The sequence below is a fragment of the Serinus canaria genome, chromosome 6 (genome assembly GCF_022539315.1).
Source record: "Serinus canaria isolate serCan28SL12 chromosome 6, serCan2020, whole genome shotgun sequence".
Classification (NCBI taxonomy): Eukaryota; Metazoa; Chordata; class Aves; order Passeriformes; family Fringillidae; genus Serinus; species Serinus canaria.
Genome location: NC_066320.1, coordinates 22,940,728 through 22,965,323, shown reverse-complemented (window position 1 = coordinate 22,965,323; position 24,596 = coordinate 22,940,728). Strand labels below are relative to the sequence as shown.

At 42.9% G+C, this 24,596-nt stretch overlaps 1 protein-coding gene across 2 annotated transcripts; it reads right to left on the bottom strand.

Moving 5' to 3' along the window:
• Positions 1–1,070: 1,070 nt before the first annotated feature.
• Positions 1,071–24,580, bottom strand: PDCD11 (programmed cell death 11). Of its 2 annotated transcripts, none has more exons than XM_018910640.3 (36): positions 24,371–24,580; positions 23,357–23,470; positions 22,639–22,776; positions 22,288–22,455; positions 21,529–21,690; positions 20,820–20,943; positions 20,313–20,494; positions 19,679–19,786; positions 19,025–19,231; positions 18,582–18,706; positions 17,935–17,995; positions 17,113–17,259; positions 16,740–16,991; positions 15,764–15,907; positions 15,004–15,204; positions 14,280–14,450; positions 13,674–13,890; positions 12,857–12,997; positions 12,239–12,354; positions 11,547–12,067; positions 11,001–11,063; positions 10,446–10,554; positions 9,865–9,954; positions 9,437–9,539; positions 8,745–8,922; positions 8,064–8,120; positions 7,175–7,297; positions 6,766–6,888; positions 6,359–6,554; positions 5,820–5,942; positions 5,360–5,500; positions 4,076–4,326; positions 3,273–3,441; positions 2,891–3,044; positions 2,168–2,333; positions 1,071–1,494 (listed from the first exon to the last, which is right to left on the bottom strand). In XM_018910640.3, the coding sequence occupies exons 2-36, from the start codon at positions 23,456–23,458 to the stop codon at positions 1,323–1,325; spliced, it is 5,505 nt and encodes a 1,834-aa protein (XP_018766185.1). In that variant the 5' UTR covers positions 23,459–23,470; positions 24,371–24,580; the 3' UTR covers positions 1,071–1,322. The 2 variants fall into 2 exon arrangements, with proteins under 2 accessions (XP_018766185.1, XP_009085460.1); XM_009087212.4 differs by having other exon boundaries at positions 23,357–23,465.
• Positions 24,581–24,596: the final 16 nt, after the last annotated feature.

The window sequence follows — 24,596 nt, the reverse complement described above, 5'->3', positions numbered from 1 at the left end:
TCTTGGTTTCTATTGCAACGCTTATTTACATGTTCTGTTATGCAACTAATTAAACCAAAAGAGCCACCATCATTGAAGCTGTGTTCTTTTAAAAAGGCAGCAGTTGCTACTGGATGTTCGTAATCAGCCTCCTCCACTACAAGACCATTAAGCAAAATCTGAGTACAGCACCCTGCTCTCCCTGGGGGCAAGAAGTGAAATTACTTGTTTCTGGATCCCAAAGGACTTGGGAATGAAATAGATGCTGAATCATCCAGCCTTGCCAGCACCGGGCATTCACAAAGGCAGAAGAGCTGGGTCCTGCAAAGCTCTGGTTTTGAGTTTAGAGTACCTAGAATGAGTAAGACTCTTCAAGTTTGGTATTTCAGAGCTAGGGTCTACACTGGATAATCACATCTGTTTTCCCCTTGCCTCGAGTTCTTCCTCTGTAAAACACTGGGCTGATCATATCCACATCTCAGTGGAAAGTTAGAGGAATACAGAATTGTAAGGATAAGGACCATAAGGCACTGACATCAGAGAACAGCTCTTTCAAGTACCCAAAATACCTGGCTTTTTCCAAGCAGAAGGTTACATTGGGATGTTTTTTTCAGGACAGAAAAAACATTTTTTTCTTCACTTTTTTCTTTGATTTCAGTGATTTCTCCTAAGAGACAATGACTACTGAAAATCACTATTTTTTTGTCATCAATCCCTAGCAACTTGTTACAACAGATGGTTGCCCAGAGAGGTTGTGAAGTCTCCATTCTTGGGGAAATCAAAACTAAACTGGGAGTGTGTCCGAGCAACCTAGTCTTGCTGACCCCTGATTTGAGCAGGAGCTTGAAGATCATCATCAAGAGGCTCCTTCTAGCTTCAACTATGCCACCATCCAGTGTTGCTTTGCCAATTTCTAGAGCACAAAGGCACCTGAGATAAATCTTTTGAAGTGTTAATTAATCCAAAAGACAGGAATCTTCTCTGCCATCTTAACACTGAGAAAAATCAACTTGTAAGACATTACTGTACTTAAAAGCAGCGTGTCATAATTGCAGCATTTCCCCAGGAAAGTAAAACAGGTACAGCTGATGTTTCTTTTGATTATAAAACAGTCTATATTTAAAAACATGTCATCAACAGACCAGGACTATTTGTTACTTCTTGACAAAGCTGCAAACATTTATCAACTCTTTTCATTTGATTGTTTGTTCTTTCCAAGCTGGTTCGGTCACAGACCAATACTCTCCAGAAACTGTCCATGGACAGCCACAGCAGAACTCCACACTTCTCAGTTGCCACACTGCATGGAAAGCCAAGTCTCTCTGCTTTCACTTGCACTACACTTAGGTGTCAGCAAGGGAACTCTTGGTCTCCACATACTCAAGTGCTGCTCTTTTAACAGCCAGGACACTTTCTGCTGTACCAAATTTCTTCTCATAATCTAAGTAGCGTTTGAAGAAGAATTTCATCTTCTTTGGTGCCAAGCTCAGGTGTATGACCCTCTCAAAGATGTCTCTGCAAGAAACCAAAGTGATTCAAATCATGTTTGTGACAGCACTCAATACAAGTCCTGTACCATGTCTGTTAATAAAGAGCAGAAAGTCTGGGGAAACATTCAGGGGAAATTGCTGCAAAGTGCTGGTGCTGGAAGAAAGAGATTCCTGACAATTGGCCAAAGTCTCTAAGTAGAAGCCTTCTACTTGCTTGCAGAACACTATGGCTGCTGGTCAACTTAAAAGATCCAGACACTGTATTGGATCATGGATTCATTAAGTGGAAGTGGAAAATTACTTCCTTTTTTCACCTCTCAGGAAAAGAAATGGAAAAAATATGTTTTTCCATTTTTATGTTACACGACACAAAGACTGATTATTCAAGATGGATCTCACCCTTCAGATATAAGGCAATCCCTGCAGAGGGACAGGTGAACCTCAGTGCAAGGCCTCTAATTCCTGTCATGCAGGCCACAACTTACAAATCAGTTCCCCTCTGCCCTATAGAACTTTTTGGAGTCTCCTCAGTCCCAGCAAGGATAAGCACTTCCACATACCCCAGTCTTGGGTGGGGGCGGGGGGGGAAATCCCTTTTGCTGTGCTGTGGGAAGCCCTATACAACCTGACACTGCAGGGTACCTCTGCTCCTTTCAGGTGTGTTCTGCCCCTTCCCAGCCTGCTGCACCACAACTCACCGGACTTCCTTCTGGGTGCCATGCTTGATCATGATGTCCATGTAGATGGACCAAATGTCTGTCCTCTTGGGATAGCTGCTGAGGGTGCTCTCAAAGAGGGCCTTGGCATGTTCTGTGTCTCCAGAATGGAACTCCAGCTGTGCAAACCTTGAAATGACATCCACATCTGGGAAAAGGAATGACATGTTAGGGTATCACAGCAACTCTCTTCCACATGATCAAACAGGAAAGAGAATTACACAGAAGAGGCAGGCACAGAGACAGCACCATATCTACCCAGAGACAAAAGGTTCTGTTGTAAAAAGGTTCTGGACTAAGGTGGGATCAAAGTGGGAGACAGAAGGGTCACAGTTCACTTCCCATTTCAGCTCTCTGCAGGAGAGAGAGGTTTATTTCTGTATTAATAATGTATCATGCAGCACCCATGGGTAGCCCCAGAAACCTGAGCTTAGACCAAGTGAACTTTTCTAGAGGGCTGTAAAACTCAAAGCTGCCTTTGATTTGGGTGCTTTGCTTTTGTGCATCACAGCAAATCCTATTTGGTGCCTTTAGCAGAGGTGCATTTAGCAGTGACATCCACCTTGAATGTTCCTCTCTCTGAGAGCCAGCTGGCTGCACTTTTCACTTATTACAAATGCTGTCACAGGCAGAGATATCAGAGAGTAGCCCATCCATCCCCTGTCTACATTAAGGTCCACAATAAGGCTGGGGCAGAGAGCTTACGTTCTTTGGTGGGCAGAGCCTTGAGAGCACGCTCCAGAAGCCTGTGGGTAGCCTCAGCCTGGCCTTGCTTCAGGAGGAAAGAGGCGTATTTCAGCCACACGGATTTCTCCTGACGAAAACGCTTCAGCATTGTGTGGTACAATTCTTCTGCTTGCTGGAAGGACAGAGCTGGGTTAGATCACACATTCATAACAAAGCCCTGTAGGTTTAAGACTTTTATTCTTGGGCTGGGTGTCTCTGAACACTTATGACATAAACCCAAGAATCAATACATCTTTGCCCACTGTCAATCACAACCATTAATTCCAGTTAAGAACAGGACAGGCCCAACAGGACATGCCTGAATGGGATAGGTGCCAGGGATCTGCTTGCACTGTCTTACCTTGTACTTCTCAGAACTGGCATAGATGTCACACAGATGCTGGAAGACTTTCAGAGGCTCATTGTATTGAACTGCTCTCTCAAAGACCTTCATCAGTGTCTCCTCAGTACCATACATGTTCTCCAAGTTCAGCAGAGCTACCCAGACATTCAGCTTCTCCTGCTCTTCCCTTAAAGCAGATGTCAACAAGAATATTCAGCCTTTTGCCAGTCTTCACCAGGTTTTTGCAAACTAACCTACACAGACTCACTGACTTGTAACAGGCCTCCAGGACAACAAACAGGACATACTGCTCCTTGATACACCATTTTTGAAACAGAGCACAGCAGTTGATTCACACTACAGTCTTTATCTTTTTTTTTTTTTTGTAATTAAAAACCAGAAGATTGAGTCAAGAAAGCACAATATACTTAACCATGCAGTAGAGATGATTTAAGGTACAGCCCTACAGCAAAAACAACAGGAGTTTCACTGTTTGTTTCATGTTTTGATTCAAGGACATCTCTGACAGCATTATGCTCTTCCAAACGCTTCTGACTACCCAGAAGAATGTCTGTGCACTCAGTGACACCTTCAGGAGCTCCTGAGCTCATGACCTGCAGCAGGTCAGTGGTGGTGACTCAGGCCAGACCTTCAAAGGGCCAGCTGACAGTTTATACCATTTAATCCTTCTGAGCTCACTAAAACAGACTCTGACACTTCACACACACAGACTCACACTGATACTATCAGTGCTCTTCCACCCCAACTACCCCATCATAATTTATTCTTTGGGGCACAGAAAAGCAGAGCTCCATTATTACCTGAAACTGATTGTTTTAAGTGCTCTCTCCGCCACAGCTCTGGCCTTCTCAATCTCTGTAGCCTGGAGGTGGAAAGCCATGTACTGCAGCCAGAGGATGGAGCTGTTGGGACTGCCCAGCACCAGGCGGTCGAAGTCATCTGCTGACTGGGGCTGCCGGCTCGGGTCCATTAGAGCCGCCTCCACTTTGCAAAGCTCCTTCTCCTTCTTCTGCTTCTCCAGCTCCTTCTCCTTCTTTGTTCGTTTCTTTAGCTGAAAGAGCAAAACAGGAGGACTGAGGAAGCAAGACTTCGGTATGTCCAAGGCTAAGCAGTTTCCACAGCAAGAGATGAGGCCAACTATTTAAGAGAGGATAAAAATGGTACACACCCCCCACCCCTTCTTACACAGCTCACACCTCAAAGAAGAGCAGCAGTATGTGAAAATCCTTTTTTTTTTTTAATGAAATTCATTGAGGGACCAAATAGTTTGCTAGTCTGGCACTCCAGCTGCAGGATCCACACTTTGCTCTTCCCTCTCATTCTTCCACCTTTATCCTCCAGGCCAGTACTCATTATCACCCTCCTTCACTCAGTAAACATCCGACACAATTTCTCCCCGTGTACAACTGGGGTGTGTTGCTGGATCACTAGAGTGATTCAGGTCTAAATTTGGAACTCACAGTGCCATAGTTCTCTGCCTTGTTACCTTGGGCAATAAAGCATCAGCCATGCATTGCCTTTACAGAGGTGATTTTTGAGGGACAGGGGAAATCCTGAAGAGCAAACATGGAAGGAGTTCATGAGCTTGTTTCTGATTTTGCTGAATTGCTCTCACTGGGAAACCTTTCTAAAAGTTATAGCATAAAAGAAGATTCTTTTCTGGTGCTTTTTGGTGTTTTGCTAAATAAGAGGACTATAACTTAAAGGGTTTTTAATCTCCAGGTTTTTCTGTAAATTTCTGACACTCAGAAAAGTAAGAAACAGAGCTGACATTTTATAAAAAAAGTTTTGTGTTCATGAAAACATTTGTTTGACGCTAAATACTTATTTTTTTAACATGTCAACATGAGAAAACCTGTTTTTCATGTAACCATGCTAAAATTAAGCCTTTTCTCCTCTGCTTCAGAGGTATCAGCTACTAAAGTCAGTGTTCAAAATAGCTGAACAAGTTCTGTGTCAGTTGCCAAAGATGTTCCCTTGGGTTAAAAGGCTTTGCTACAGGGCAGACAGACATGCAAATACCAAAACATCATATTACAGCCATGTGTGGTGTCTCCTGTGCAGACAATACAATTACACAGTACCTTGGACTGCACATCTTCCTCTTCCTCGCTGTCTGAGCTCTCTTCCTTCTGATCCAGCACAGGTATATCCATTGCATTGTCTTCATCCCAGGTGAAGCCCATGGAAACTTGCAGCCTGGGAGCTTCACCAGGCTTCCTTACCTGTTTGGAGAAAGACACAAAATGCCCTGGGTTTTAAGTTTTTTAACTGGGATCAGACAACTGCTCTTTACTTGTGGCATCTCTCCATATTCAGTACTATTGACTTCTTGTACTTGCCCATCAGCAAAAACATTAATTCTGTGACCAGCTTTGCTGTAATTTCAATTCCATCCAACTCAAACAATTTTCAGACAATACAAACACCAGCCTGTGTCACTCCTATCTGCAGCAGTAATACTTATTGTCTTAAACTGACACATATCAATAGGGCTAGAAGGCCATTTCAGGCTCAAGCTCTTTTCTCCTCCAAACTTCTCACCGTAGATTTCTTTTTAGCTGCCTCCTCTTCTTGGTCATCCTCTTCCTCCTCACGGTAATACACCTCAATTCCACTGTCATTTTCATCTGCTGGGCAGATCTTCCTCTTCTTTGGCTTTGCCTCCTGCAAAAGTGGAAATGAGTGGATGGTTGAGGGCAGCAACTGTGACAATCTTAAAGGCAATTCTGATTACAAAGTAAAGAGCCTGGCAGCAGAGAGAGGGCAACACCCTGGCACAGCATCCCCCACTACTCTCTCAGCTAACAGACACTGAAGAATAAACCCACACTCACCTACATGGGGTGCAAAGACCAAAGGAACAGGAAACACAACTGGACTGTTATCTCAATTAGCTCCCACCCAAAAGGAATAGTTTTTGATCTCTGTAATCTCCAATGCAATTTAACCTTTTTTTTTTCCTAGTATGTATAATTTCTCAGCCTCATCCTTCAGGGATGAGACTAGGATCCATCTTCCCAGTCACTTCAGTATTTGAACCAATAACATCCTTTACATATCCTGTGCAATCACACCCATACCTGACCACTTTCATCATTTTCTCTTCTCCTTTTTTTCTTCGGCTTAGGGTCTTCTCTTTTTTTCTCATCATCTGCCTCTCTCTTCTCTTCCTCTGCTCCATATTGTGGTAGGCCTAGGGATTCAGGCAAGACACTTGGCATCCCAGTGTCCTCAGGCAGGAGAGAGAGCTCAATACGTTTTTCTTTTCTATTTACCCTGTGGTGCATCGCCAGGAGTAGCAGGACAGAATAAGAAAAATAAGAAATATTTAAAGTAAGAAAATAAGAAGAATAATAAAAAAATCAGAGCATTTACAATGACTGCAAGGATCTGAACTTCTTTCAAACCTTCCTGACTTTTATCCTCCCTCTTTCCATCCTCTCCTCTCTTCTAATTCATAGTTCCTTTTAAAGAACATTGGACCTACCTAAGTACTTTGGCAGTGAGCAGTTTTCCTTCAGGCAGGTACTTTTCATATAAGGAATGTTTCTGTACAAAGTATGGGGAAACATTCTGGAACAGGATTCGGCCCAGGAGAGAAGTGGACAATCTGAGAAGAGGAAGAAATCAAAAATAAGTATTCTACAGCAGGAGGAAAGAAAAATAAAGGGCATTTGTGTCACCATCAGTTCTATAAAGTGTCTCACTAATTCTCCCTACTTGAATTTCACAGGCTCAACACAGTATCCATGACATCTTGATTCCCACAAGTAAATTCATTTTGCAACCTCACGTTATGCCAGAGACCATCCCCAAACAAGATTCCACAATCATACACTCAAAGTAAGTTCTCCAAGACACATCACTTGCCAGAATAATTTCCTCAGGTTACTCACCCAAAGAATACACCTGAGGGAGTGATTGATTTAACATAGCCTCTCACTAGCTGGCCTTTTTTAACATCCTTAATACTTGTTATTTCAATATCTTCCACTTTGCTAGTTATCTTTGGATTTAGCCTAAAAGAAAAGAGAGGTTAGAAGTTACAGCACTCACCTGAATAATTCACATTCTGCTCTGGATAGCAGAAAATACCTCAGTATTAACAACAGCTAGTACTCTCTGGAAACCATATTGGATCAGAGACACCCTTTAGTTTATTGAAATGTACTAATGGACTACCCGCATCTCTGCCAAGCTCTACCTAGCATTAGGGAATACACACGCTGCTGTAAGCAGAGCCAGACATATCAGCCTGGCTTTCTCTGACAGTAAGTAAACGAGGAGAGCAAAAGGCTGTCTAAAATTTTGCACAGCATTTGTTTGGTGTTTTCCCCACTTATTTCTAAGATACTTAATTCCACACTTTTGTTCCATAAGGAAGACAAAGCAAAAGGCTCAGTTTTAAGAGACATTTCGGGCTAAGTCTATTATTTAATCAAAACTGTTAAAATGCAGCTGAACATTGAAACGTAACATGTTTGAATTGTAAATTCAATGATAGAACTTTCTTCCCAAATAAGCAAACAAAAAAGATAAGGCAGGCATAGAAACTGTGACAAACAGAAATTAAATCTGAACCCACTTGAGCAGCTTTATGTTAAGTGTCAGACCCTTCAATGTTTGCTGATTCACAGGAAGTAGGAACAAGTATCACCCCTTACAAAAATGCATTCCTTGTTCTTTTAACACTTCTCACTGACCTTCCAAAACAAATCACAAGTGTATTTCATGATCATTTTTTTCACTAGTAGGAGATCAACAGACTAGAGGGATGACACATACCGGGATTGCCGGAGAGACAACTGGATTTTACCATTCTCATTGGAGAGGATGTAACACCTGCATGGCAGGGAATGGGGAGAAAAGAGAAATAAGCCACGGGTAGAAAAGAAATATTCACAGTTGCAGAAGAAGAAACACTGTTCCTTCAAACACTTTCTGTCTAATACAAACCAGCATGACACAATAGTTCATAAAACTACATAAAGGACTTTTGAAACATGTCTACTTGATTTACTCAGTCTCTACTGCCAGTACAAAAGAGTTAAAGATTGTTACACCTGAAATCACTTGGCCTGTTGCACTCTCCAACATTCCCAAAAAGTATGTGAAGCAGGGAAATCCAATTTCTTGTGCAAATGTAAAAACAACTCAATTGCCAAACAGCCCACAGAATCACTGCAAAGCTGGGATACTTGGCTACCCTTAGCCCCATCAGCACCTTAGCTAACAGAGAAGTTACTCTCAAAAAGACAGTCCATGAAGGCAGCTGAAAAGGGGCTTCCTCATAAATGAAAAATACAAGACTTTCACCCAAACATTTACAAGGGAAGTCAGCATCACTCCTTAGCCCCAGACTGACCTTATAGTCCAGCACTACCTCAAGGCAGTGAAAAACCTGTCACTGAAGGAGGATATTTCTAAGCCTTGCAGCTTGAAGGAACAAGGAAGATAATTACTGACCTGACAATCTTGCCAACTTTGAAGTTCCCCAGGGGGTTCTCTGTGTAAGTATCATTCAGGTGAAAGAGGCTGACTTTGCCAGCCTTCCCACCTGGCAGTGCAATGGTCAAGCCAACATGTGGAGTCACCTTTGTTACCATGCCTACAGAGATGGTATCCTGCTCCAGTGACTGAATTCCTGGAAAAGGTGGAGGGAAAGGGCTTCATAATCATTCAAAATATGAAGCAAGAGGTAGTTAATGTAGCTCATTTTAGTTGCCTAGTCACATATTAAACCCACAAACTTTTGGCAAGGTGCAGTCTTATGCAATCTCTGTTCACAGCCATGTTTGCCTTGGTAGCCCAAACAACTGCAACCCTTAGTTGCACAATTCCAATATCCAGAGTAACTGACAGATGTTGATGAATGTACCACCTCACATCTGAGATGAGAAGGGAATACGTTTAGAAGGGCTTAGAGAAGGGCTGCAGTCTGAGACACTAGGAAAGTAATTCTTTAGTCTAGAGGTCTGACTTTGCTTGTCTTGGATGCTGCTACATCTAGGTCAGGGTCCCAGGGGTTAGTTCTGTTCTACAGAGAGGCACAGCTCAGCTCTGGAGTGTAACGTCTTCACCGGAGGGGGTCAATGCAGGCCCAGCTCTGGGCAAAGCATTACATGTGGTGGGGTCCTGCTGTTAAGGCTCCACAATACCTGTGAGTGACAAGCAGAGGCTTGTTTCGGTGGCATCTGTTCCAGTCACTGTAGCTGATATTGCCTGGCCACTTCTAAAGCTCTTTTCTGGATGTTTTAAGACCTGAAATAAAAGACACATTTACACTTATTTCCAGAAAGGAAGCTCTGCACAACTCTGATAGTGTTTCCCCTATGAACCTTTACACTTCTTATAAACATCTTTCATGTGTGGTTCATTGATAGCTCAGCACTGCTTCAAAGGCTGTGCTATCCTGAGCTGAACTAGCTACAGGCACAGTACTTGCTTGTCAGCAAGGGGCAACAATGCCTAAAGGTCAGAGCACTGGGCTATGAGTTCACATGGACGTCAGAAGTGTCTGCAGCCATTACTTGTGGCCAAGCATATGGATAAAGTGTGTGTAGCTCACCAGTAACAGCCTCCTTACCTTGGTGTTCAGAGACAGCAGCAGGTGAGGAACTCTTCCTCGAATGTCAGGGGCAACTTCCACCTCCAGCCAGTGTTTGAGCATGTTATACTAAAAAGACAACAAATAACCAGAGAAGACAGCATGAAACCTTGGGGGAAAGAAAAACCTTCCCTGGCAGAAATTTTTCACTTTTTAGCCTTAAAAAGAACTCGTCCAGCCTTGGCTTCTGCACCAACCAAGAATGGTGGTTTGGGTTCTTTTCTTACAAGCAGAACACTGCTGTGGTTCACAGGCAAGTGCACACAGGGGATCAGCAGTGAGTGTACTTTGTGCTGGTGGCATACTCCAAGGCCATTTTACTAGAGCCTGCTGGCAACAAACAGGCATGTCAAAGAGGATAAGTCAGCCTGACTCCACCAAGTACTAAAAATTTTTGTTTCCTTCCTCTACCTTCTATGTAAGACACTGCAGTTGCCACAGGCCAGTCTCACAGTTAATGAGGACCACAGACTTCAATATTTAGGTCTGCTAAGGCCCCCCAAGGTCATGACCATTTGCTGCCTCCCCCAGCATGCTTCCTAAGAAGACTCTGACCACACCTTCTTTACAAAACAGGTGACTGTCTGTCCAACATCATAGAGTCCAAGTTTCTTGAGAGAACTTTCTTCTTTAAGATTCAGCATTGCTGTGAACTCCCCTTCTTTTTCACTGTTTGCAAAAGAAGAAAGAGGACATCAGTACAACAGCTTCGGTCCTAAAGATGAAGATGGAAGTTAGAAAGCATGGGGAATGTGGTGAGCTAGTACTACTGTGACAATATCTTTCACCCCTCCCCAGCTGCATTTTTCTGCCAGGAATTAATTCTTCCCTGATCAGAAGAGGAAATCTTTCTGACAGGAATAGACACGAGAGAGTCCAGACTGGCAGAAACTGAAGCCAAAAGGACATTCAAAGGAAATCATGTGCTAAGAGAGCACTATGATATTTAACACAGCTATAGGACAAGAGAGAATAAGAGGCCTTGCCTCACAGCACTACATGTGGTAGTGCTGTGAGGCAAGGCCAGCTCCTTCAAGAATAAGAGGTACAAGGGATAGAACATCCAAGATACAAGGTTTGTAATACATGTGCAGAAGCAGAATGCCAACACCTACCTTGGTCGAATGCTGAGCTCTGGAATGGATTGTGTGAAGTGTGGATGGGTGATTGGCAGGCACCTAAAGAAGAGGAAAAGGATCAAAGTTTCTCATGATCTCCCCAGGCCCCAGTCACCCATATTTAATGCCTCTGCACTAGCAAAAAAAATCCTAGGTGCAAGCCCTCTAAAACTATAAGAGGCTTCCAAATTGAGTTCTTCCTATCACGATTGCAGTTGCTATTTAGGTTACCAAAATACCCCAGCAAATTCAGTCCCTGGGTCCTGTATTTAGGGATTCCACTGGTTCTTAAGAGTTTAGACATCTTTTTTTTCTTGCAATCTATACTCAAGAAAAATACAGCGACATAGGTAGAAAGCTAATTTACTGAAAGCTGGATGTGGGATAGAATATAATAGCAGATTTCCTCAGGCCTCAACTACTCCAGCAAAGGCAGCTGTAACAGCATCTGCTGACAGAGGTCCTAGAGGACCTGAATTGAAACACAAACTGTTTCATCTTTTGCATTCCTCCAGGAGCAAAACCATGTCCATGTTTTCCCACCTGTGAGTATTCACATCTCTGCCTCCAATGACTCGAGCAGTCACTTTCTGTCCGGCTTTCAGAGTAGAAGTTGGAAAAGAGCCTATGGGCACTTCATCCAGGATCCGGGATGCATGGATTGAACCTGTCAGCTTGTCATCAATAGCAACAGTGACGTGGGTGGGTTTGACGGATTTGACGGTACCGGTAACAACATCCCCTGGGGACAGCGAGTGTTTCACAGCAGGAAGCATCTCCTCCAGTGCTGTCTCTGACTCATTCCGCACCCTCACAAACACATTCTTCTTGGCTGGGCCCTGTACTGCTAACAAGACTCCATGCTTGTTCTCCTTCACTGCTTTTAAGGTGGCAAAGATTGTCTGTCCCACCCTGAGTTTTTCCGAGTCGAAGCGGAAGGTGTCGTTGAGGTGGCAGGCGATGGGGACAGCTGCCAGCTGGCCTGTTTCCGGCAGAGATGCGATGGCAAAGTGCTCTGTGATGTGCTGCACCACCACAGAGTGCTGCGAGTTCTCTCGGAGCCGCTAGGCAGAAATGGACAGATAGAGTGACTTCTCCTGCTGAGATTTGGATTCCCTCCACTCTACCTCCCACAGCTCTAAAAGAGGAAACAGCCCCCCTTGAAATTTATTAATCAGCTGCAGTTTGCCAGACAAGCAGAAACACACAAACCCAAAAATGGAACACATACTCACTCGCTGGGGCCTTTGCTTTAACAGTTCTTCCCGAAGAGAAACAAACACTTCAGATGTGAGGGCATCCACATGAAGAACCAATGCCTTCCTTTTCTCACCAGGACCAATATTTTTGTCTACAAATGAGAATAAGGAGATTATATCCTGATGACAATGAAGAATTCTGAGCAACTGTCATTGTGCTGCATGACAAACATGAAAGGTTTAATTCCTGAAGACCAAAGACTGCTTAATTATTATTGTATCTTAACCAAATTAGTACCAAACATATAGTAAGTCCATTTAAGAACAGATTTTTCCAACGTTACTGGCAATGGGGAAAAAAAAAGAGAGCTTTGTATTTGGAAAAAGTCTGATCTTTTTTGGAAACACTAAGTTGATTTTATGAAGACACAACTCTTAAATAATAAAGACTAGGCTGACTAAAAACAAGATCAAGATAATACAAAAAAGATTTTCCCAACATTGGCACAAAACTATCATCAGTCTATCTGTTACAAAGGAAAAGAAAAAAGAAACTCTTCTGACACAGAAGTGCTGGGGTTATTACTTCTGCTGAAGTTAGAGGTTTATCTTACTTTCATTGGTTTATTCATTTCTGCAGCAAATATCCCTCACCTCCCAAATGGTAGCGGGTGGCAGTTACAGTCAAGCCTGTGAAAGAGCTGCCACTGAACAGTGCTGAACCATCCTCCCTCACATCCTGCACGACCAGATGCACCCTCTTCCCAGGCACCAACTCACAAATGCTGGACTCTCCTAAAGAAAGGGAAGAAAAAGTGGGAAGTCAGTTTTACTTATGTTGTTTCTTCACAAAACCAAGACAAGCCTTCGCATTTATTCAGTGGTACATGAAGCATTAATCTATCTTCATAAGGGAAAACAAAGTCCTAGGGTCATGAATCTGTAGAACTACAAAGTAAATTCTAAGAGTTAATCAAAGCAGAAACCCTTTTGTGACATTAAGGACCTAATAACTTTAGAGAGAATATTTTCCCATCTTATACGAACACTGGCACCCAGCATTGCATATGGAAAAACGTGAAAGCAAAACAGATCAACACTAGAAGTACAAAACAGCATGCGAGAAAACCCCTGCTGGAGGACCTATAATGCATGTAGGTAAATCTATTTGAACAAACTCACCCTCATATGAGTACTGTGTTTCAGTTATCACAAGCACTTGACCCAAAATCAATGCAAGAAGCTTAGGAGACTCCAATGAAAAGAGCAATTTCTTTGGCTTGTTCCAGCTGTACTTACAAAAAGCCTTTGTCAGTGGCAGACACTGCACACATATCCTTTTTCTAATAAGCTACTTTAGGAAGTGAAGTCTTTGCTTAAACTGAGCTTTCTTTCACTTAAATGTTTTTCTTTTCTTTTTCCTCTAGAGCACCTTTTTTTGACCTTTTAGCAGAACATTTACAATCTTTACCTCTTCTCACCAAGTCCCTGATTTCTTTCAGCTCCTTGAAATACTGATTCAGGAGGCCAAAGCTCTCTGCAGCAGAATCTCCTGAGCTGCACTCAGACACCTTCAGATTGAGGAGCACACGCTGCTTCTCCTCATCAATGCTCATCACCTTTGCAATCACAGTCTGTCCCACCACAAAGTGGTCCTTGGTGTCTGTCACAAACTTGTCACTCATGCTCTGCACAAAGGAAACAGAGGCAAGGTTACTCTTCACAGCTGATACTGATCAACCACCCACAGAGCTGTTCAGCAGGGTTTGCGTTAGGACTTCATGTAAATGCATAAGAGAAATTAACAAAGACTAAGAAAAACACATCAATTAAAATTAATTACTGAGGTCACATGAAATCCTTGTTGAAGCTTAAGCTCACTTGAATGAAGTGCTTCATTTAATTTTGGACGTAATTTAAAAGGCAAACCTAAACCCTTTTACCCTGCAGCAGGAAGCTGTGCAAATGCAGGGCCTGCAGCCCAGTTCCTCCCTCCTTGTTACTGTACCTTTGCTAAAACTATGTTTCAAGCCTGATCACACAAATGCTGCTTACTGAAATGGAGGCAATTGCTTACCACTTTAGGTGCCAGTCCTGTCACACCAAAAGGGAACTCCACAAACACTCCAAAGGGCATCACATTCCTCACATAACCAGTCAACAGCATCCCAGGCTGGATTTCAGAGAAGCTTCTTACAACTTGCTCCTCCTGTACAGCAGAAATCACTGCAGACTTTCTACTCAAGATCTGAACAACCAGTTAAGAAAAATGGGAAAAGATAAATGAAAGCAGCACAATGCCAAGTAAATCTCTCAGTGCTGCTAACCATTGGGCTAAAGCACTTGCTGAAAGTAAGAGAGTACAGGAGTACTAAATGCTGTAATTCCAATTTCTGTCTTGGTCTCCCTACACAAAAATTTAGCAACTCATGTCTCTTAAACTGCTCAGCATTAAAGATATATGCTTCACAGTAGCAGAAATATCAACTTCCTAACAATTCAGTTCAGATTTTTTATATCAAAACAGCAAATTTTTCCCTAAGGTTGTGATAGGCTTAACAGCCCAGAAGCTGGTTGGGAAAACAAGTCAGCTCACAACCTAGTTCTGAAGAGATCCTAGCCCCAGCTGAGCCTCACTTCTAGAACAAGTTATAAAGCCTCTTTGAAGTATCATTAGTGTGACAGGCACTTCCACTTCACACTAACTACTGTAATCTTATCCTTGTTGCAGATATTTTGGAATCCTGAGAGATACATCCTTCCCCGCACTTTGTTTGCCTGGTTGAGGTGGCAAAGGATACAATGTGCTCTCCCTTGTCACTTAGATACATAACTCTGGGCAGGACATCTCCCTCTTGAAGACAGTGCCACAGGAGCTTGGAGGTAGCAACAAAGTCAGAGAGGTGCAGTATGGGGATCCAGGCTACGACATTGTCTTCATCTTCTAAGATGGAAACTTCTAACCCATTATCTTTCTTCTTCAAGATTTTCACATCAACTATCTGAAAAGAGAACAAGTACAGTGATATAAAATTCCAGGTGTTTTTGAACTCATCTCTTTTGATGCACAGGGGATGGGATGTGATATGATGTGACGTGCTGCAGGGGATCTGACATTGCCTCCTAACTATACAGGAAAAACTCATAATTTCATCAAGACTACAACTGTCTTGTTCCTGCATTAGCAATATCTGCAGGGAGTTGGAAACTGTTTATTGCAAAACATTTCTCTAAAGCTTTTCTTTTCCAGGGAGAAAAAACAGCTGATTTTGGAGCAAGAAAATCAGCGGCATCCAGAAAATAGAAAAAGAGGATTCTGCCTTAGGAGTAGGAGCACTAATTGGTACCTCCAGAAGGACTCTCCTGCATTTATCCTGACCTCTGAAAACTGAGATGCCATTTTTAATCCAGGAGGTCAACCACACAGTAAGAAATGCGCATTTAATGCTAGTTCCTGATCTCTGTAAGCTTTCTTGAAGCAAAGTTGTTCAAAGTGATACCAAATAATATGGAAAATGAGTTGGAAAAGGCTAAAAAGGAATCAGCCACTGAATTCAATACCTCTCCTATATGGTACTTCATTTCCTTTTTCTCCTTTGGAGTACATTTCTGTTTGTCCTCAGGGCCACTTGTGCTCGATAATCTGAAGGACAACAAGAGTCTTTCCTGCTGAGGCTCACATTTTAAGACCATGACTTTAAGAACCTGCAGAAAAAAAAATCATTTATAAAACACAAGTTAGGTTCAGCTTACTTTCCTCAGTTTGCTACCACCTACAAAAGAAGACAGGGACATACATACACAGTACACTTTTCTCTCACACCTGAGGATAGCAGGCCAGTGGCTAGAACTTAACAGGTTTAACAACAGACAAATGTCCTTCTGATCAAACAGAGGGAAAACAGAGGTACATAATCATCAAATGAGTTTGTGAAAGTATGTACCAGGTGTGTAGCAGAGTTGAGAATAAAATCCAGATCTCCAGATCCGCAGTGAGAAATTCTGACCATAAAATTACCCTTCTCTTAAGTCAACCAAAAAATAACAGGATTAAAGACAAAAAAAGCACCAGAAAAAATAATAAAGAGGGCTGAGATCTCTGTAACGTTGCCCACAATAAAAACCAGAACTGTGAGTAACACAGTTCCTAAAGTGCCTGTAACTGGAAACCAACAGGATAACCAGAGTAACACTCAGGCAGAAAACATCATCTTTATGATTCTGTAGTAAGAGTTTTAACTTCCTTGGGAGAAACAGCAGCCTTGAACTCCAGACTTCTACTGAGAATCAAGTCACATGACCATGTTCTCCTGCAGAACAGAGAGAACCTAGACACAAAGGCAAGTCAGACATGCACAAAGAAGATCTGCCTTTTTAACAGCCCACCCTGTTTAAATGGAGCACAACTAAGTAATAAAGTGAAAGGACATAAACATCTCCTGGTGTATCTGGTTCCTCAGAAAAATCCACATTGAAGCCAACTGCAGATTTCTCTTTCACATTAAAACACGTGGCACAGCAGAGGCACATTAATTACCTGGCCTTCATAGAAGACTTTATCTGGACAAGATATGGGTTCTGAGCCCAGCTCATTCTTGGGTACCAGACCTTTGACATCGTTGTAGAACTTCACAATGCAGCCAAACTCCCTTGCACACACTACAAAGCCATGTGTGATCAGGCCTGGTTTTGCATCTTCATAATTTGTGAGGACTGGAAGCTTTGACTGGATGAGACTTTTCTTTAGAGTAAGGATCAGCTTCTTTCCTCCAGGATTGCACTCTAGCACCTACAAGAATGGAGTGCAGAGGTTCAAAAAACATGTCTGCCCTTGCCTGATCAATCCAGCTGCTACATACTCAGAAGAGAAGAGTGCAAAGCAGCTGAAGACCCTGTTTGGCAGCTCTCACCCGACACTTGAGTTCATCTCCTATGTTGAACTTCTTCTCAGGCTGCTTCAGAATCACATCAGAGAGATGGAGGGATGGCACAAGTCCTCTAATCCCATCAGCCACTTTCACCTGCATCCCAATGGGTTTTAGAGAGAGCACTTTGCCCTAAAACCCAAAACAGGGGAAACACTGGTAAATTCATCATGAAAAGCAGACTGTGGTCTGGTAGGAAACAGCCAAGACACTACAACACCTACAATCACCAAATCTAAACACATTCAAAAAAAAAAGTAATCTTAGATCAAACTACATTCCACCCAACTAATCTGACCCATTAACTTTTATATACTTCATGAGGTTGTTGTACAGCTTCTTTTCTTTAAGCATAGACTACCTCTGCAAAATCCCTATTGATGCCAGCAAACTAGAATTGTTTCCAGAGACATATCCAATACAACCACGACTCAAGACACAAAAATCATAATGAATAACTTTCTGCCCATCAGCTCATTGTGATTGTTCAACCATGAACTTTTACTCTGACTGCAAGGCAAGTTTTCATTTCTTTTGCTCAAGTCTTCCAAAAAATGTACTTAGGGCAACAAATAAATGACTGACCATAGATAAAATCAGATTGCCTTTGCCACATCATGAATAAAAACATGAACAAAATGGGAAGAGTATTGCATTCCATTAATCAAGTCCTGCAAGAGAAGTTTTTTTTCATTTTCATCTCACTAGTCTGGATCAGAAGTTGGACACACATATTAGGCAGAAGGAGTGCACATAAGCAAGATCACTGTTCTAAGTATAACATGCTCAGGTCCTTCAGAAGCTCACCTGCACCACATCACCCGTGTGGATGTCCTGGTACTGCAGAAACCGTGCTTCAATAATCTGGCTAGAGAAGAGACACAAAGAGACCAGTCAGTCATCTGGAAGGAAACCCAGGATAAGACCCTATCTCTGACTTGTCCCAAATATCCACTGTTCCACACATTCCGCAGTGTTCTACAACTCCAGAGCTGTGTTTTACACCAACTGACCAATCTCCCAAAACAGGTCTTAGGACATGAAGTTCAGGGAGGTTCACCAGGCTCCATTCCAGGTGACAGTCACACAGTTAGGGCCTCATGAAAGGAGAACCCATTATCTGCTTTGGAAGTACTAAGAGGGACTTTATAATACAAGTGAGCTGCAAGATCAAGGCTCGATTTCCTGCTGAGCCATGGTCTTCTGACACAATCATGGCAGAACTAATTTAGCCTCCTTGTGCCTCAGCTCACCAACAACATTGATGGTGTCCCAATTCCACAGAGTATGGGGAATATGTGCAGGATGCCCAGACAACCTGATGTTCCACAACATAGATACAAGTCAAAAACCCCAAATGGCAAGTTCCAGCCCCACAAAGCAGTGTAATTTTCCACTCTCAAACACCTTTCTAATTCTTCATACAGTTTTCTGGAAGACTCTATCATACTCACTTCTTCAGAGATACAATACACATCTCATCCATCAGGCTGTAGTCAATGATCCGACATTTATGTTTGCAACCTTCCTTAAATGCCCCAGGTTTAAAGGATTTTCTGGTTTTTGAAAGATGCTTCAACTAGAAAAAAAGGAATTACAAGTGAGTGTTTGGAAAGTGAAAGCAATTATATGGGACTTAGGTTGAAGTGGTAGCATCTGACAGATCTGTTCCTCTAACATTCTCTTTGTGCAGATTTCACCAGCTCTTCCACAGCCTCTTACATTTAAATTCAAACAAGGGGATGTACCATTTAACAAATATCTCGCATGCTATCTTAATTTTATTGTATTGCCTCACAAAGAGGATAAAGGCAAAAAATAAAACCCTCTCCTAGCCCCCTTTCCCAGCAGGCTAAGAGAGATATGGAAGGACTTGCCTGGCCAGCCTGGCACTTACCCGTGCAAATGCAAGAGTGCCATCATCAAGTTCAAAGATGGCCCCAAACTGTTTGTAGAAGGCTTTCACCGTGGCCTCCTCCAGCACGGCCCCCATGCGCTGGCCAGGGAGCTGGCGTGGGGCTCCCCCGGCGTGCAGGAAGGGCGGGAGCAGCGTGAGCCGCACCGCCCTCGACGTGGGGTGTACAGACAGCACACAGGCCTTCACCTGGAACATAGCGTGCTCATTGAACAAAAGAGGACAAAGGCATCTCACTCATGCTTGTGGACATTCTGCTTGGCACCTGAACTCTCTGTCCACATGCAAGCATTTTTCAGTATTGCTACTAAGACATCACTCGCTTCTAACAGCTTCACCAAGGAGGGATTTTTGCTTTTGTCTGTTTATGGACTAGGCTGGTATCAATGCAGGGAGGGGACATGACCACACAAGTCATATTTCTATCCCTTGCAAATCTCCAGGCTTCCCAAATAAGTCTTCCAGGAATGGCTTTGTTCTTTACAACTTTAAAGCAGCCACAATAGTAATTCAACTAAAAGATATGAAAGAAGCGGTCAGCCTTAAGATTTCAGAGATAATTCCACAGAAATGTTGGAGAAGGTAAGAGATGTTGTAAGCAACATAACAACTCCAGGCATCCTCCACCCTCCTTACCACTTGGTCTGGAGAATAGCTCATGGATTTCTCTGGGTCCATATGCATGAAATCCACAATGCCAGTGAAGTAAGACAGAAAAGTCAGTTTCATCCCAAGTGGGGCCACCTAGGAAGGGGAATGAAAAGATGCCCAAAAAATTTCCACACTCAGTTTTCATGCAGCACGGAGAGCAATTCACACATTTCAAAAAATGGCACTGCCAGTATTAATCAACAAGCATATCTCAAGAGACAGAAAAACTTCTAACAATTCTGCTTTGCACACTCTGTTGAAAAAGCAGACTCCATTTTTTGATAATGTTGTGTGTATTCTGAAGACTACTGCTATTCTGTTGAATACTTTAGCAGGAAAGACCAGAAAACACAAAATTAATCATGTTCTGCTTCAAACTCCATCAGCAGCTTCAGTCTGAAGCCTTTATACTCAGGGCATCACAACCAGAACTGAGATCAGACCTCAGGTGAATGAGGTGGAGGGAAGTGTCTAGCAGACTACATTTGCTACTGCTAAGTAATTGAGACCAACCAGAAATTTTCCAGGGCATAAACTTTCATCTCTGCTTCACCTGTCTCCTGCCTTCAACAACACTCAAAAGACCAACCCAACAAAAGAAACCCAAACCAGAGCTTACCTTCTGCACTCGAGCCTTCACCACCAGCCCTGGCAATAAATTAGAGAGTGCCCAGTTGTGTCGCTCTGTGGCAATGGATGCAGCCACCTCCGATCGGTCAATGGACAAACAGACCACCCTGCCCTCACTCTTCACTTCCACAATGAGGCAGTTCAGGTTCTGGCCTATTTTCAAGTCAGGTCCTACAAAGATAAGTCACAACATAAAACCCTAGCAGGAACACTCAGTATTTCCTTGCATTCTTTCCAAAGATTTTACAGAGTTCCCTCTCAATCTACATGAAGTTTACTGCCAGCAGGGCTTGGAACACAGTCTGTCAGATCACAGGCTGAAACACAAAGGCTTGGTGCAGACCAGCCACAAAACTGCTGTTTGCAGCAACCTGCAAAGACTCCACCTTGACCCAATCCCACCAAGGTGCACTAAACCACAGATATAATAAACTCTAACCCCTGTCATTCTCCACCTCAATTTTAACCCATCAGATCCTCCTTCACCACTTCTTACCTTTCTTGGCTGCTTTGATGTAATTTTTGGCTTTCTGATGAGGCAGGAAAGCATGAGTTCCAGGGACACCAATATCTATGAGGTAGCCATGGTCTTCCACACTCAACACAGAGCCAGAGAGCAGCTGTTGGGAGGAAAGCACTGCAACTCAGTAATGTAATGAAACAGCTGGGTCTTCAAAGAATCAATATATGGTAAGAGATTCACCACCCAAGTACACCCTTTTTTTGTATGGACAGAGAACTGAGCTTTTCAGAGCAGTAGCAAGAACACTACATTCTTTCTTATTACACAGCTCACCTAGCAGTGAGGACTTAACTCTACCTTTATCTAACTATATACATAAGGAGCTCACAAACTAGTAGGAAAATAATTGTGATGCTCAAAAATAGCAGGTGCATACAATAATACAGCTGAAAACAGAAAACAAATAACCAAGCACCTCTGCAAGCCATGTTATCTATTACACTCTGTAAAAAATTAACAAATAAATTTACTCAGAAAGAAATCATCAAATAACTTGGCCATATTAAAACAGAATAAAGTGAATTAATTTCATGAATGACAACTGGAGACAAGAACTAAATCTACCCTCTCCTCACAGGTCTCTTCCATGGTGGGAGCAGCTCCACATTCTGCCCTGATCCCATGTAAGGACAAACTGAAATTCAAGAGCCCAGAGAGGCTGTGACAGACTCAGAAAACTTACCATGCCTGCTGCTAGTGCTGTAGAGTTCAGGCCCTTGTTGACCTGCTTGGGGTCAATCGATAACTTGATACTGCGGCGTCCATCGTCACTTTTCTCAATGCTGGTTACAATGCACCTGACCAATGTCCCTGGAGAAAACAGGTCTGGGAGCGAATTCAGCTCCTGCCCAGCAATGTGATCAACAGAGAAACATACAATTTTACAATGTTTAATAACATAAGGCTAGAATTTGTTATTGAAGCAGATTTTGAAAACAAAATCCCATAAGAAAGTCCTGTTTCTCTGTCAACACTTCAGAACAGGCAGGAAATACCACAAACACCAGGATCTCAATAGAGAGGCAGGGATGGCACTATGTCATGTCAGCAAAGAGAGGCTTTGCTTAAAAACACTGTGTGGGTTGGAGTAAGGAGACTGCAGCTGAGGAAACATCTGCAGAGCCAACAGTGACCCTAACCTAGCTTCCCCCTTCAGCAGGGAAAAACACTACCAGCAAAGGAGTAGTGCTAATCCTGCATTCTGCAACACCTCGGGAAAACTTAGCCACCGCTGACACCAGAAAGGCAGGGCAACTGATTATTTTATTTTTTCTAGCAGTCAGCTCTTACCAAGAAACTGCAAAGTTTGCTTGGAAAATCCAGTTCCAAACCAAGGTCAGTTGATTTCAGGCTCCTAAGCAATACCTAAGGGTTAGTTCTGAGGTACTAACAACACCCTCTACCTCCAAGCACAAATCACAGCCCCAGTCCCAGGTCTCACCTCCAGGACTTCTCCCTGGGCCACCTGCTTGCTGAGCAGGTTGCTGTAGGCATCGCTGATCTGTGTGACTGGCACAAATCCGGAGAGGCCGTTGGGCAAACTGATGGCGAGCTCGTAGTCACTGACCTCTTTGATACAGCCAAGGAGCAGCATGCCCTCACAGAGAGCCTGGGAGAGCAGGAAAAATAGCACACTATGGGTATCTTGGCAAGTCACTGATAACAGGGGGATAAGCAGGTAGGTTTTGTACTGGATCACAGATGTATTTGGCAGCTTAGAGAGGAAAAACATGCTGTTTTTAATGTAGTCCAGAAAAGAGAGGCACACAAAATTAAACATTTATGCGCCAACCTCAATTGTGAGTGGTCCAATATTCATAACATTGTCTTTAACAGCAGCTTTAACAGTTTTGTCTGCCTTGAACCTTTTCTGCATTTCTTGATCCTTCTGGCTTCTTTTTCTTTTCTGGGATTTTTCTTCATGTTGAACCTAAAGCAGATTACAAGCACAGAAGGTTAAAAAATAAAAGCGGATAAAGAAACAAACTTTGCACTTTGGCAGAACTCTGCTGCCATGAATAAAATACTGATTTGGACAAAAAAAAAAAAGAACCATCTTGCTAACTGTTCTTTGTCTACATGCAAGTCTTCCAAAGTATCTCCTTTGGGCTGAGGCTGATCATTTATAGGGCTGAATCTCAGGAACAGATAAGAGTGGTGCAAGAGATCTGCACCACTCTCTACTAACAGAAAGACCAACTTAGCCTGCATCCAGTAACACCATGCTGCTCACCCTGCAGCACCTTGGGATAAGATGCTTGTGCAAAGCTTAAAAGCTACAGCCTGATCAATAATTTTCACTGATCTTTCTCAGTCATCATATTCAAGATGTAACAGGTATCAGGGATCTTTCAGAGATCGATCGGGAGGATGGTGGATGTCAGGAGACTTCTATCTTTGGGAGTCCCTTCTGTAGTTTACTGTAGAAGTAACAGCTAGAGAGAGCTGCAGTCAAATTCTGACAGTGGAAGAGCTCTGAGAAGTTAATCAAGAGCATGCAAACAACATACATCAAACAAATTGTCCCGCTCTGACTTTGGCTTGGGTGTTTTTCCCTCTGCAGGTTTCTTCTGGATGCCCCCTCGAGGAAAGTTTTCTTCCATGGATGCCATGACTGCACTGCTCTGGGATAAATGACAAAGCAGAAATGAAACATACAGTTTTTGTGCTTGTTCCTCACAAATACTGAGGTGACATGAGTGAACTATCCCCAAAATAATAAAGACTTTCAATGGCTGCTCTAGTTAGTCAGCGACAAAACAGAAACTCACATCCAAATGGATTTATTTAACACTTGACTACAATGAAGTGTTGCAACAGTCTATCTAAATATGCACATCCATAACACTTTTTATTACTGCACAGTTCCACTGAAGTATTACAGTATTAATTTTTAAGGCACTTAGATACATCACATATATATTCATAAAACTGCTTTAACCATATGTTGCCTAAACCAGTCCTTATTATATTCAGTGGCTGAATTTACCAGCTTCAGTCATCAAGGAGAAAGCTGTGAGCAAAACACTAGATAAGCTTGGCCTACATTTTTACTTTTTGAATGCTACTTATTAATTAATTACTTAAGATTAATATAGCTTGCTACCACTTTGTCTAAGCCATAAGTATATGTATATAAAATAGGTGTTTAACCTTACTGTTTCAATCAATAAACAACACTTTGGTTATTAAGCCACAATTCACTTCTTACTACCACTAATAAACAATAATAAATAAAAGTAGTTGCAAGTAATATATTATTATTGCTTATGGCGTTTATACTATTCCTTACACCGTTGCTTATTATTACCCAACAGTACTTTTACAAAAAACAGCCCTGAAACCCTATGTTGTCAAACTTCAGGCAAGCTGTTAGACATACAAAACTTATTTAAATGGAAAGCACATGATAAAGCGAGAGCCGTCAGGGCACGCTTCACCTCGGGGCTCGCTGCGGAACACACACACCTCCCACGGCGAGCAACCGAGCCGGCTCCGCTGGAGCGGCAGGGCTGGCATCTTACCTGCCCGGGGCCGCTGCCAGAGGGAAGCGCGGGATCGGGATCGTTCCCGGAACGGGGTCGGTTCCCGGAATAGGGATCGGGAAGCGCGGGATCGGGATCGTTCACGGGACAGGGACAGTTCCCGGGATGGGGATCGGGATGCCCGCGGCAGCGGGACGCGCACGCGGCGCCGGCCGGAAGCGACACACAGGGTGAGGGCAGAGGGCGACCGGAAGTGGCGCAACCG

Excerpts from the sequence above, each read along its gene's own strand:
- PDCD11 (XM_018910640.3), bottom strand. The coding sequence starts at position 23,458 with ATGGCATCCATGGAAGAAAACTTTCCTCGAGGGGGCATCCAGAAGAAA. Across the intron at positions 17,996-18,581 it reads TGTATTGTATCTCTGAAGAA|CCAGATTATTGAAGCACGGT; the intron begins GTGAGTATGATA and ends TCTCTTCTCTAG. Across the intron at positions 11,064-11,546 it reads AGAGATGTGAATACTCACAG|GTGCCTGCCAATCACCCATC; the intron begins GTGGGAAAACAT and ends CCTCTTCTTTAG.